Below are 14,067 nucleotides of genomic sequence, written 5' to 3' on the forward strand. Positions count from 1 at the left end.
CCGGAATAATAAGCAAATGGATTTACGGCTGAATAAGTGAGTTTTTAATTCGTTAAATTTCTGCTTCTTCTCTCGTTCGGGTAAAGTTGCCGATGATGTGGGTCCTCACTGATTTCGATGACTTTGAAATATGTTATACATTCGATGTTCTAAATATCTTTTTCCTATGAAATAAAGCTCATCGAAATCGGCGAGGAGATCGATTTACAATTACAAGTTCTTACAATTATCTCGTAAACTAAAGCCGACCGACAAAAACGGTAAAGGGAAATGTTGTTCAGAATCACGGTATTGACAACATATCCAAAACTTATCGACATTTGGCGAGGATTCACATCATCGAGAAACTTTTGTTCTTTGCGACATCGCGGCGTGTCACCGACACTCGGCTGCCGGCGCGCCAGGCTTCACGCGTCTAGCTCGCGCTCTCATTGGTCCGCGTTTTTCGTTAATAACTCGTTAACGAAGCCGCGGACGACATTTTTTCAAAGGAAAATGTCGCTTGAAATGATCTCAGGAATCTCCCATTTCCGGGTCCGGAGGGAATTTTGAGACACCCTGTATATGTATGTATATTTACATTTTAATGAAACACGAAAAAAATTTATACAATTTTTCAGCAATGGATGAAACGTTCAAGCGATTAAGGCCGTTATTAGACTAGGCCACTGGTGGGCAACTTGGTGGCGCAACTTGGTGGCGCCACCGAATTGAAGAGCTTTTATGAATCGGTAACTGGTGGTACCACCAAGCGTTCATTCCCGCTGTCGATGTAACGCTGTGTCGTGTTCTTATGTATTTTACGATAAATGTGGTGGTAATTTGAACGTCAATTGTTCATGTTTTCGCGATGCTGGTGGCGCAACTTGGTGGCTTTGTCTAATAGGCTACATTCAAATCAATACCCCGGCTGGTGGAGGCGCCACCAAATGTTGCCCGGCCGGTTGCCGATGCCGTCCACCAGATCGGCAACTATTTTTGGTGGCTCCACCAGTTACCGTAGTCTAATAGGTTACATTTGTTTCAATGCCCCACGACGTGCTGAGCCACTGGTGGCGCAACCGAGTTGCGCCACCAGTGGCCTAGTCTAATAACGGCCTTAGTAGCAGATGATTGGAAATATATTGTTTCATAATTAAATTGCGGATTTTTGTGCAAATCGCTATTTTCACTTACTTTACAGAGATCGCAAACGATGTTTTATTGTAAAAACATCATTAACCACATAGTTAACGTAAATATTTTCTGTTACGTTATATTTAAGACACCATAAATGTGTTTAAAATCCACAGTTTATTTCTAGAACATGACGTAATATTTTACGAATATTACAAATACATATTTAAAAATCTGCTGGGTATCTTTCCCGTGTTCACATCATGTCGGCCACGTGTTTGTGGACGCTTGTAATATCCGGTACAATCGCATACTTCTGGATTATTTTTCTGCTTACGTACTCGTTGGTGGTCTCTTGCAAACGAAAATTGGCTAGACCTCGGTTTACCAGAAAGGAGCGTTGCAAATGCAAATCACGGAAAACTGTTTCCTAAGACACGCATATACGATCCAAATCAAATGCTACCAAGAAATTCTAAAAGTGATCTAGACACGTGCCAAGGGGAACAGGTGAACAGTTTCTGAAATAGTTGTGTTACGTAAGAAATTCGCCAATTATCTTGTAAATTTACACAAACTCTTTTGTCGTAAGGATAAAAAGTTTGGTTAAATACTGAAGTTGTCAAGCGTGTTCACTCGCGTCAGCTTAAAGCCGATCGATTTTCTGCGCAGATATCTTCTGGGTGAGCCGATAAATTTCCAATCGGTGGTGACGGCTAGGGCCACCCTCGACGCAGCTCATCAATACTTGTGTCCGGAGTTGGTACATCTTGCTGTCGAGTATCTCGAACGGAACCTAAACCCGAGCACCGTGCTCGAGATCTATCAAGGACTCAGTCTCTACGCGAGTCCGATACCATCCAACGTCTCGAGATCGTTCGATGTACCCACCGCACCACCAGCCCCTGGAGACGATGCTGGCGAAATAGGTATTGTAACCCTCCTCCCCCTCCACTTTTTCTTTCTCCACTTTCTTCAGACTCTTATAACCACTTCGCGAACAGAGTCGCCAGACGAGGAGAGAGAGTACAAATTGAGGGGAAAATGATACCCTCTCTCTGCTAATACCGGACACATATTTACTATGGCAAGATGACAAGATGAGTCTCGCGACGGCACACAGTGGGCTGGATCGAGAAATTTAGTGACATTTCACGAAAGAGTCGACTTTCTCATATCGACTTCTAATAAATTCGTATTGCTTCCTAAATGTCCATCAACATGGAAGCGGAAAACATTAATGTTCGTTCACAAAAACTGTAGTTAATATAAATTCACAAAGATAGACATTTGGGATGCAGTATTTTTCAGCGAAAAATTGCTTCTTTTCATCGAGGTGTCCTGATTACCCTATTTAATATTTCTTCTGGGTCTTTTGTGTAAATGAAAAACAGTCCTTTGCGGTAACAATTAACGCTGTTAGTTGAGGATGGTTGCTCGCAATCTATTAAAAATTAATATTTAATGTGAAATGAATAAAATCTATATACTTTCTTAGAATTTGCAAGGTGTATCTTTTAGAGGACCTAACGGCACCTAATCGGATAAGTCAGATCATTTTCATTGGACCTTCCTCTACATATCCCCACAAAAATCATATCCGAACCGATCCGATATTGGAAATTATGATTGTTTAAAGTTATCGGGACGTGCCACCTGATGCATAGCAACTCATATATAGTACTTAAATACCATCCAAATATGAATATTTTTGCAATTGCATTCAAAGTTCGTACCTACCTAAAACAAGTATGTAATTTTTAACAATTAATTAAATAAAAAAAAATTTATTGTTAAAAATATAATGAACGGTAATAATATAACTAGACTAAGAGTTTCTTAGTTTTTCTTAGTGAATTAACGATTGAGAAACTCTTCTAGCGAACTGTTTAGATTATCGAGTTGCGAGATGTTCATGCTATGCTGCAGATAAGGTTTTGATTAAGATCCACCGTTCTATCTACGTTTGGTTGAAACAAAATCTTTGGAGAGATCACAGTGATCCATACTGACAAAATAAACAAATTATTATTATTATTATTATTATTATTATTATTATTATTATTACCACTACCACTACCAGTACCACTACCACTACCACTACCACTACCACTACCACTACCACTACTGAATACAAAAATTCAATGAAAATTAATTAACAATTATTGTTTAACAAAATAGAAAAAATTTTATTTGTTTACAGTTAAAATTCACTATTTTTTAAATGAATTTTAGTGCAAATTTCATCCCGATATCTCTTATGGTTCAAGAGTTATAACAAGATGTCACTAAATTTCTCGATCCAGCCCACTGTGCCGCGGCACAGAGGCAAGAGGGGTCTATCCTCCTGCATACTAGTAGTAGTAATGTGTGTGACCGCTTCGGCCAACAGAAGGCGCGCTCCTTCCAAACTAACTAATCGACCGCGCATTCTTACCTACGACACATGGCAGAGACCCAGTGTTGTCGCCAGTAGAGGCTGAATCGAGCCTCAATTACTCTCCTCCTTTTACCCTTCCACTATCCCATTCCACCACCACGCGCACACTTCAACGTCCCCCACTAACGAGGAGACCTCGCGTATCGAGAACGCCGGATCGCAACGAGTTTTTGTGTGGACATAGATTACGCACCCTCATCAACTATCCAATTGGTTTTAGCCCCAACGCGAACCCGTTTTCGAGGAAATCGATTTTGAAATGCGACATGTGCGTTATATTGCATGAGTGAAAGCCTCTTGCAACAGCGGTTGGTGGCCGAGCTGCTTGAGCGAATGTCTACTACGAGATTGGACGGGTTCGTGTCCCGTGTCCGGCATTTTTTATAAATATTTTTTTTCACTTTCTTTTTTATTTTTCTACGTGCTCTTCAATTTTTCAAATTTCAATTTCAACATCAATTCAACTCTTCGATTTCAACTTCAATTTTTCAATTTCAACTTCGTCTTCAATTTCCATTTTAACTCTTCTATTTCAACTTCGTATTAAATTTCCATTTCAACTCTTCGTTTCAACTTCAATTATTCAATTACGATCTCAAATTCAACTCTTCAATTTTTCAAATTTCAATTTCCATTTCAACATCAATTTTAATTTCTTCGATTTCAACTTCAATTTCAACTCTTTTCAAATTTAAATTTCAATTCCAAATTCAATTTCCATTTCAACTTCAATTTTTATTTTTATAGTGATTTAATTGCAATTGTTATTTTTATTATACTTTTTATGTCAATTCCACATGCGTTCTTCTGATAAAGCTAGGTCTAACTTTGAAAAATTTGAAAAATTGAAGTTAAGATCGAAAAGTTGAAGTTGAAATAGAAGAGTAGAAATTGATATTGAACTCGAAATTTGAAAAATTGAAGAGTTGAAATTGAAAAATTGAAGTTGAAATCGAAGAGTTGAAATGGAAATTGAAGTCGAAGTTAAAAGAAGAGTTGAAATGGAAATTGAAGACGAAGTTGAAATTGAAAAATTGAAGTTGAAATCGAAGAGTTGAAATTGATGTTGAAATTGAAATTTGAAAAATTGAAGAGCACATATAGAAAAATAAAAAAGAAAGTGAAAAACAAAATTTATAAAAATGCCGACGACACGGGACGCGGACGCCGACCAATCTCGCGGTAGACATTCGCTCAACCCGCTCGGCCACCGACCGCTGTGACAAGAGTTTTTCACTTATGGAATATAACGCACGAAAAGGGGTTCGCGTTGGCGCCTAAAACCAATTGGATTGTTCATGAGGGTGCGTAAGCTATGTCCACACAAAAACTCGTTGCGATCCGGCGTTCACGATACGCGAGATCTCCTCGTAAGAGCAGGGAGTTGTTCTGATTTATTTCCGTCCGAGAACCGCAAGGTCCCCACCAAACTTCTTCCCACTACCACGACAGTCGTAGAATTAGTGAGTGGAGCGGCAGTGGCGGCGCGTGAGTTACACTATATGCGTATTTTACTGTACATATGATGAAGTCTACGAGTGAGGAAAGAATCTAAGCAGGGAAGGTGCCGCGTACGAGTCGCGAGGTACAAGTTGTATGTCCCTGTTCTAACCACCTCCCATAACACTTTTGAACTACTCAATCCCTAACATTACAACTTGAATTTTCGGTATTTAGTCGCTAAACTCTGCAGAATTACATTGAAAAAGGTAAAAATCTTTGGTTTCCGAAGGTGAAGTTTAATTCAAATACTACTTTACCCAGCACTGTCTATACTAAACATTTCAGTCCTCGTTCGAGTGAAACATAGAAAGCATTTTCATCTGTTCTTCTTTTACGAGGATGAAAATTGCGAAAACGGATTTTGTCAGAGGAATCAGTCTTTCATTAAAGCTCCATTGTAATTGCAGCTGAAGTATGTACGCGGCTTCTTCTCGCCTGTCTGGACGAGATCGATTCGCATCCCAGGGTTGTCTTCAGCCAGGAATATTTCGAAGAATTGAATGCGAAGGAGGTAGAACAATTAGCATGCCGCGACACCCTGAAGTTGAAAAACGAGTCCATCTTGTTTTATGCGTTGGAGAGGTGGGCAGCATCCGAATGTCGAAGACACGGAGTCGAACCATCGGCGAGCAACAAAAGGTCCGTGCTTTCTGACAAGGTTTGGTACAGCGTGCGGTATCCTCTTATGACCGATAAGGAGTTCATCGAAGGTCCCATGGCCAGCGGAATACTCTCCAGCGAGGAATCCGCTGCCATCGTTGCCAGAATCCTCGGACATACTCAATCTCAGGACGGAGAAGAGGTATGCATTGACATGTATATTAAAAATTTTTGTATTAACATGGTGTGGCGGCTAACCTCCCATGCTCGCCACAAGATGGACAGTTAGTCAAGACCCTTCTTGCTACTATCTGATCCCGTCACCGATCCCTATATATACCATCCTCAACCGCCTTCCACTCAGTGTTCCCAGACGGGTCACCTTTTCTCGCGCATGCGCGTCCAAAACAGTAACGTATCTATTATGAGGCGATGATGTAGCAGAGTCCTGAGGCAGCTATGTATATCGGCGGGAATGTACCGAAACAATCTGTTCCGGACAAAAAGACTCCAGGACGTGTCCTACGAGTTACAAAATATACAGAAGTACACTTGTCATACATTCGTTTTGTCATAACCAAATCATATTAATTTCGTAAAATTATGCGGGGCGCTCAAGGTGCCACATTTTCTCGAGAATCGTACTTTACTGAGGGTGAAAACGCCGCGCATGAGCGAAAAAAGGTGACCCGTCTGGGAACACTGCTTCCGACATCCCAGCGTTTACGGCAAGCCATACCGATGAGACCTCTAGCGGGCCTAGCCTTAGACGTTCGGATATCGGAAGGCGATTGAGGACGGTATACATATGTATAGTAAGGTGAAGTGCCCTATGCCTGGACAGCATGTTTTTCTATTTTTAATTTTATCAGTTTAAAAAAACAAAAATAATTTTTTAAGAGTTTTAACATACAGTTCAGAGTTTGTAAAGTAATTTAAAATAAAACTAGAGGGTTATTGTTGCTCGCTCGCTTCGCTCGCTCGCGTGTAGGGTTGTTTTTGCTCGCTCGCTTTGCTCACTCGCGGATAGGACTGCTCTTGCGAAAGGGTTAGTGGTACGCATGGCTAGTAGTACCTATAGCTATTAATGTTTTTTTTTAATTTGGTGTGTGACTCTCCACGAGCCACACAAAGAACTTCCCGATTCGTTAGTTGCAGTATATTATTATCATTATTAAGTGTATTAAGTGTTTTAAGAAGATTATACGTTTTCAGGGAAATTCAATAGTTTTCTACTTATCAAAATGTTTGCTATATGGCGTCCCATTAAACCAACATCGTATGCTCGTTGCTCGCTTGGTTCCTTGTTATAGCATACTAATGTTGCAAAATAAATTGTCTTAATTAGTTTTTCGCAAACGATACAACTCCTCATTATCCGGGTTTGCAGTATTGATCTTGGTTTTCTTCGATACTGTTAATTTAAATTGTCCCGAAATATATAAACCGCGCTCAATTTTGAAACTCTGCTCAGTGCTACATACAACATTTGTAAAGTTCGCCTTTCTGATTTTTTAAAATCCAAACATACTTTCTCGTATGTTTGTCCCTGACTTTTATGAATCGTAATCGCTTCAGCAGGAACCACTGGAAATTGACTACGTGTGATTTGATATTTTTCCTCACTCGACATATTTACTTGATTCGATATTTTTATTATTGGTGTAAAATTTTGATCAATATTTGCATTTTTCATATAATCACGATAACGAGTTCTTACTTTCACTCCTACTCTGGCCAATTGAAAATCTAACCACAATATAGACGGAATTTTAGTATTTTCTTGAAAAGTAATAAATTTTAATATTCCGCATGTGTGTGTGTGCTCCATTAACCAATCCGTTTTCAACATCAATATTATTAATAATTATCATATAGTTTATATTAATTTTCAATTTAATCTCAGTTAATAATTCGTTTTGAACTGATTGTTTTTTTTAAAGATTGTAATATAAATTTTTTTGGTACATTCATCGGTATTCTTTGAAAATGTATTCTCGGGAGTAGAGATGATTAACTCACTCTTGCTAACTGGCTCACTCTGGCTAAAATTAAAAAAAAATTTTTTTTTTAAATTTAAAAAAAATAGAAAATAAATTTTTTTGTGTAATTACGTTTGTTTCTTCGGTGGAAACTTTCCGTTCTCTCGTATAAATTGCATTGTTGAATGAACTTCTTTCGAAAAAACTAAAAAAACTAAAAAACTACTTGACCAAAATGGACCAAAATCTAATCAGCTCTAAGTTACAGCGGGGCACATCGATTGCATCATTCATCATCCTGATCGCGTTGTTACTTTTTCTGAAAATGTTAACGAAAAATTTGATTACATAGAAACGGCCATACGCACACACACACATTCGAACATTTTGCTGAAAATAGTCTAAAATGACTGCAATGACCATGAAACGTGAAGATCTGCTAAAAAATCGATTTTCGATTTTCTCGGTGTCATTACAATAACTTCCCTATAAAATCGGAAAGTTAAAAAATGTAGCTCAATCGGATAAACAGTTCCTGAGATGAAAATTCATAAGTGAGGCTCGTTTTCGCCAAAATGGGCAAAAATTGCAAATTTCGAAGGCTTGTCATTTCTAAAAAAATGCGAAACAGGCCAAATGATGACATAACCCCCCCCCCCCTAATTTCACATGGACTAAAACATAATTTATTCCGAACAAAATCAACAATGGTGCCTGCAAAAAGTGATCGATTTGGCATGGAATGACCCCGAAATAACGAGATTCTCGAAAGTATCGGAATAAAAAAAGACGATTTAATGAATAAATGTGATAATGTAGTTCTCGGAAACGCCTCAAGTATCGGAAATCTCATACCACGATTGGTTTTAAAGTGTGTCTTATAACGGTAATCGAGTACTGAAAACCCTGATACTGTCGAGAATCCAGATACCTTTGAGAATCTCGAACATTTTCGGGAATCTTGACATAATAGAAAAATTGAAAATTTTCGAGAACTCGTCTCGATCTCGAAACAATTTTTGTCTCGACCGGAGTCTACATTTTCGGGTTGCCACTAGTAAGTGGCGCTGAAAACAAGAAATGGATGTTTTTAAAAATGGGTATTTAAAAAAAAGATGTTCTGGTATTTTTGCGTACGCAAAAATTATACGTAATGTGAAATCGTTTCGTAGCCATGTTGGATGTGAACCACACTTCCTTATCGAAAGTGAGCCCATATCTTATTACTGAAAATAATGTCCCTGATTACTATCAGGCACCGCTTTTATCTGTCCTTTGATGTGCTAATCTTACAGATTGTTCAAATACAACTTTTACGAAATGCGGTTATCCAAGCATAAGTATTTCAGTCGGCGATAATCTGTCGCGTGGCACACTAGCATTCGGATAAAGCTTTTTTATTCTTTGAGTAACTGAACCGTATTGAAATTATAATTTTATATAAATATTAATGTTCCATTAACGAAATTGTCCGTGACAAAATTGGTGTCAAGTTGTTATCACAAAGTGTACGATAACAAGCAAGACGCAAGAGTTACAGAAGTCCAGTGTACGCTTAAAGAGATGCAAAAAGATGGGACTGTCAACTATATATATATCGCACGTGTAACAAACTCATTTATCGTGGTAATCAATCATCGAAAGTTAATACGTCAATATTAACTATCACTGAATCGTGTAATTGTAATTAGAAACGGTTTCACTCGTTCTATTGCGTATTGTCACTTTGTAGATCAAACAATTACTTTTGAAGTAGCTCGTTAATTCAATATTTTTACCAACTAATTTAATATAATGAATTACATTAATGAAGCTTACAATTAGTATACTTACAGTAATAGTTATATGACTGCGCATATTTATGCATTTATAGAAAAATTGAGTACACCAAATTCAAAATTGAAGGAAAATTTTACAAAATTTAAAGGTGACAATATGTATACTATTTTTCACCTATTTAAATTATTAAGGGAAGAAATAACATTGCATTTGGCTTCTATTCACTGTAATCGATGCATACCATTTTTATTTTCTATAAAGATCCGCAGTCTAATTATTACTAATGGTAATGATAGAAAAAAATGCCAAAGAAAAACTTGATTAGGCTTGATACGATCATAAATGTATGATCTATGATTATAAATACAGTAGGACCTCGATCGGGAGACAAACATTCCGGATAAATAAAGATCCCCGATGGATAAAATCGAGACTCAAGGGAAATAATTAAAATGTACAATGTACATTATATTCCAAAATAACTTTTTTATTTTTCAACATTTATTTCCCTTCATAATATGATCATATTTAAACGCATATTTGTTTATAATGGGGATCCGGTTAATCGAGGTCCTACTGTATTTCGATAAATAAAACATTGTCTTATTTACTTTAGGAGAGACAGCTCCGATGACCTAAACCTTGACATACATACAGTGACTCGAATTAATATACATATTCGGACGCTCTAAAATAGACGTTAACTTTTTTAATATCGTACTATACGATTTGAAATTTTTTGGGAAGCTAGAGCCATTAGTTTACTATAGGATGTGATAAAACTTTTTTCAAAAATTGCAATTGTTCGGAATTGTATTATAGAAAAAGAATACTAGAATTTGCATTTTACAACTTTTTTATGCGAGCCTATATCGAAAATTTAAAAAATACATTTTGTAGATCTGTGTGAATTATATGCACTGTGAAAGTTTCATCGAAATCGGTTGATGCGGGAAAAAACGATAAGCATTGAAAGATGTATGCATTGAAAGAATCCTTAGATTTATTGCAGTTAGGTTAATCGTGAGAATCTGAAATTTTTCTACCGTCTTGAAACGTTTGTAGCCCATTGCAACGTCGACCGATTTTGACGAAATTTTCAGAATATGTTTAATTGACACATATCTACAAAACGTATTTTTAAAATTTTCAATATAGGCCCACATAAAAAAGTTGCAAAATGCAAATTTTAGTATTTTGTTTCTACAATTCCGATCAATTGCAATTTTTTAAACTTTTTTTCACCTCTTGTAGTAAACTAATGGCTCCAGCTTCCCAAAAAAGTTCAAGTCGTATATTGTCCTATGGACGATATTAAAAAAGTTTTCATCTTTTTTAAAGCGTCCGAATATTAAATCTAGTCACTGTATGTATGTCACATATGTATGTATGTATTATCGAGGGCAGTCTCCCGAATAACTTCCAACAGTTAATGAACAAATAGACGATAAAAACATTGGTGAATGAATGAATTGGTGAAGGAAAATTTCAACAACTATTCATAATTATGTCCATTCGCAGATGATAAACGACAACAAATTCTTCTTATCGACTTTTGTATTGTACTAATTTCTTAGTTATTATTATACTAGAGGAGCGACAAGTTTTCGTACATAACTTCTGTTACTCTTGTCAACAATCGAAAAAGGTATCTGATATTACAAATGGTGCTTAATAAATGAAGACAAATTGTTTTTCTTTCATTTTGGCAGAAAGATTTATAATTTATAATTTAATTTTATAATTTCTTCCATCCTCTTTGTGATTATATGGACTAATTTTTGCGTTATAATTGGCTGAATATTTTCCAATTCCAACAATATTTTAGATTTTAGGTTTTCCTTGTTTTTAATTGTGTATTTTTTATTACCACGCTTATATTAGCTTGCCGAGTTGTCGTCATTGTCGTTGTCGTTGTCGTTGTCGTTTGCGTCAAATCTTGAAATCAAATTTTAAACTACTTCCCGATGAGCTAGAGACTTGAAACTTTAAACGTAGCTCAGAACTGGGTAACAATGCAATATTAACTAGAGGGTTATTGTTGCTCGCTCGCTTCGCTCGCTCGCGAGTAGGGTTGTTTTTGCTCGCTCGCTTCGCGAGCTCGCGGATAGGACTGCTCTTGCGAAAGGGTTAGTGGTACGCATGGCTAATAGTACCTATAGCTATTAATGTTTTTTTTTATTTGGTGAGTGACTTTCCACGAGCCACACAAAGAACTTCGCGATTCGTTAGTTGCTGTATATTATTATCATTATTAAGTGTACGTTTTAAGAAGATTATACGTTTTCAGGGAAATTCAATAGTTTTCTACTTATCAAAATGTTTGCTATATGGCGTCGCATTAAACCAACATCGTATGCTTGTTGCTCGCTTGGTTCCTTGTTATAGCATACTAATGTTGCAAAATAAATTGTCTTAATTAGTTTTTCGCAAACGATACAACTCATCATTATCCGGGTTTGCAGTATTAATCTTGGTTTTCTTCGATACTGTTAATTTAAATTATCCCAAAATATATAAACCGCGCTCAATTTTGAAACTCTGCTCAGTGCTACATACAACATTTGTAAAGTTCGCCTTTCTGATTTTTTAAAATCCAAACATACTTTCTCGTATGTTTGTCCCTGACTTTTATGAATCGTAATCGCTTCAGCAGGAACCACTGGAAATTGACTACGTGTGATTTGATATTTTTCCTCACTCGACATATTTCCTTAATTCGATATTTTTATTGTTGGTGTTAAATTTTGATCAATATTTGCATTTTTCACATAATCACGATAACGAGTTCTTACTTTCACTCCTACTCTGGCCAATTGAAAATCTAACCACAATATAGACGGAATTTTAGTATTTTCTTGAAAAGTATAATAAATTTTAATATTCCGCATGTGTGCTCCATTAACCAGATCCGTTTTCAACATCAATGTTATTAATAATTATCATATAGTTTGTATTAATTTTCAATTTAATCTCAGTTAATAATTCGTTTTGAACTGATTGTTTTTTTAAAGATTGTAATATAAATTTTTTTTTGTACTTTCATCGATATTCTTTGAAAATGTATTCTCGGGAGTAGAGATGATTAACTCACTCTTGCATTGGGATAATTTTCGATTATTGTAAGCGGAAACATCATCGTAAGGTACAAAAAAAATGTTTAAAAAAAATCGAAAAAAAAATTTTTGTGTAATTAAGTTTGTTTCTTCGGTGGAAAATTTCCGTTCTCTCGTATAAATTGCATTGTTGAATGAACTTCTTTCGAAAAAAACTACTTGACCAAAATGGACCAAAATCTAATCAGCTCTAAGTTACAGCGGGGCACATCGATTGCATCATTCATCATCCTGATCGCGTTGTTACTTTTTCTGAAAACGTTAACGAAAAATTTGATTACATAGAAACGGCCATACGCGCGCGCGCACACACACACACACACACACACACATATACAAACATTTTGCTGAAAATAGTCTAAAATGACTGCAATGACCATGAAACGTGAAGATCTGCTACAAAATCGATGTTCGATTTTCGGGGTCATTACAATAACTTCCCTATAAAATCGGGAAGTTAAAAAACAAATTTTAAAAAAACTGCGTCTGGGTGAAAAAAAAATTTTAATATTGACCGTCACACCTCGCCGCGCGACGCTCGGTAGTACGTCATCGCGGCCAGCGATCCCCACTCCGCGTACCAGTGCTCCATTACGTGTCCCAGTCCGACTCATCCCCACTCCACTGACTCACTTCGCATCGATGGAGCTCAGTTTACTTACCGAGTTGTCTTACTGAGTAACCACGCTTTTATTTATTGTCGCTAATGTCTAAAAAAATTATTTTCTCCATTTTAGTGCATTTTAATATAAGCGTGGTTTTTAAAAAGTTCTTTTATATATTTTTTTAAAATTTCTTTTTAATTCTCTCCATAAATGTATACAGCAGTTTCGGGACATTGTATAATCTAGAGACGCGGTAGCGTCTCGACGCCAAGTACATGAAAAATTACCAAACACCCTGTACCGATGTCGACTGTCGCTACCGTGTATCTTTACTCGTAAACCGGGCATTCTAACCTAACCTGAAACTTCTTTAGTTAATATCTCATCACGCCTGCAATATTTTCTAAATTGAAAGGCAGTTTGCTAATGTAAACCGCATATAAGCTTTCGTATAAGACCATATTCAATAAAATCGGTCCACGTATGACAGAGATATCGTAATATCATGTCATGGATGGGTCAAAATTTTAGGATTTTTCTTCTTCGTCTTCGTCAGGAAATTTTTGTCAACATAATACGTATACGCGTTACACTCACACGTTCGTTGCCTGGCCACGCCAAGTATTTGACTTCCAGGCTGCGGACATCTAGGCAAATGCCTAAATGTTACATTTTATCTTCACCGAATCTTACATTGTGTTACACAGTGTCGCCTTTGCACATTACTGGAAAGCACCTTTATGTACTTGCAGCTCATTTCGGTTTCACATATTTTTTATATTGTTTTTGTTTATTATCTTCTATCTTTTTTCCTTTTTCCACTTTCATGTACTTGGCGTAATTTTTTTACTTTTTTGAAGTTTTGATTGGGATACCCATTACTTCATTTTCTTAGCCACGTGCTCAGGATCGTTATCCTGCTGGAA

The 14,067-nt window shown here is 36.7% G+C and overlaps 1 protein-coding gene across 7 annotated transcripts in view; it reads left to right on the forward strand.

The window, feature by feature from the left end:
- The window catches only part of Axed (BTB/POZ domain-containing protein axundead), a 315,604-nt gene that overhangs the window by 247,855 nt on the left and 53,682 nt on the right, over positions 1 to 14,067 (forward strand). For all 7 annotated transcript variants that reach the window (XM_076445238.1, XM_076445221.1, XM_076445230.1 and 4 more), the window contains 2 exons: positions 1,789 to 2,045; positions 5,467 to 5,861. In XM_076445238.1, coding sequence (XP_076301353.1) covers positions 1,789 to 2,045; positions 5,467 to 5,861 — 652 coding nt within the window. The remainder of the gene's footprint in view (positions 1 to 1,788; positions 2,046 to 5,466; positions 5,862 to 14,067) is intronic.

This window comes from Lasioglossum baleicum, chromosome 2 (assembly GCF_051020765.1).
Source record: "Lasioglossum baleicum chromosome 2, iyLasBale1, whole genome shotgun sequence".
In the NCBI taxonomy this organism is placed as follows: domain Eukaryota; kingdom Metazoa; phylum Arthropoda; class Insecta; order Hymenoptera; family Halictidae; genus Lasioglossum; species Lasioglossum baleicum.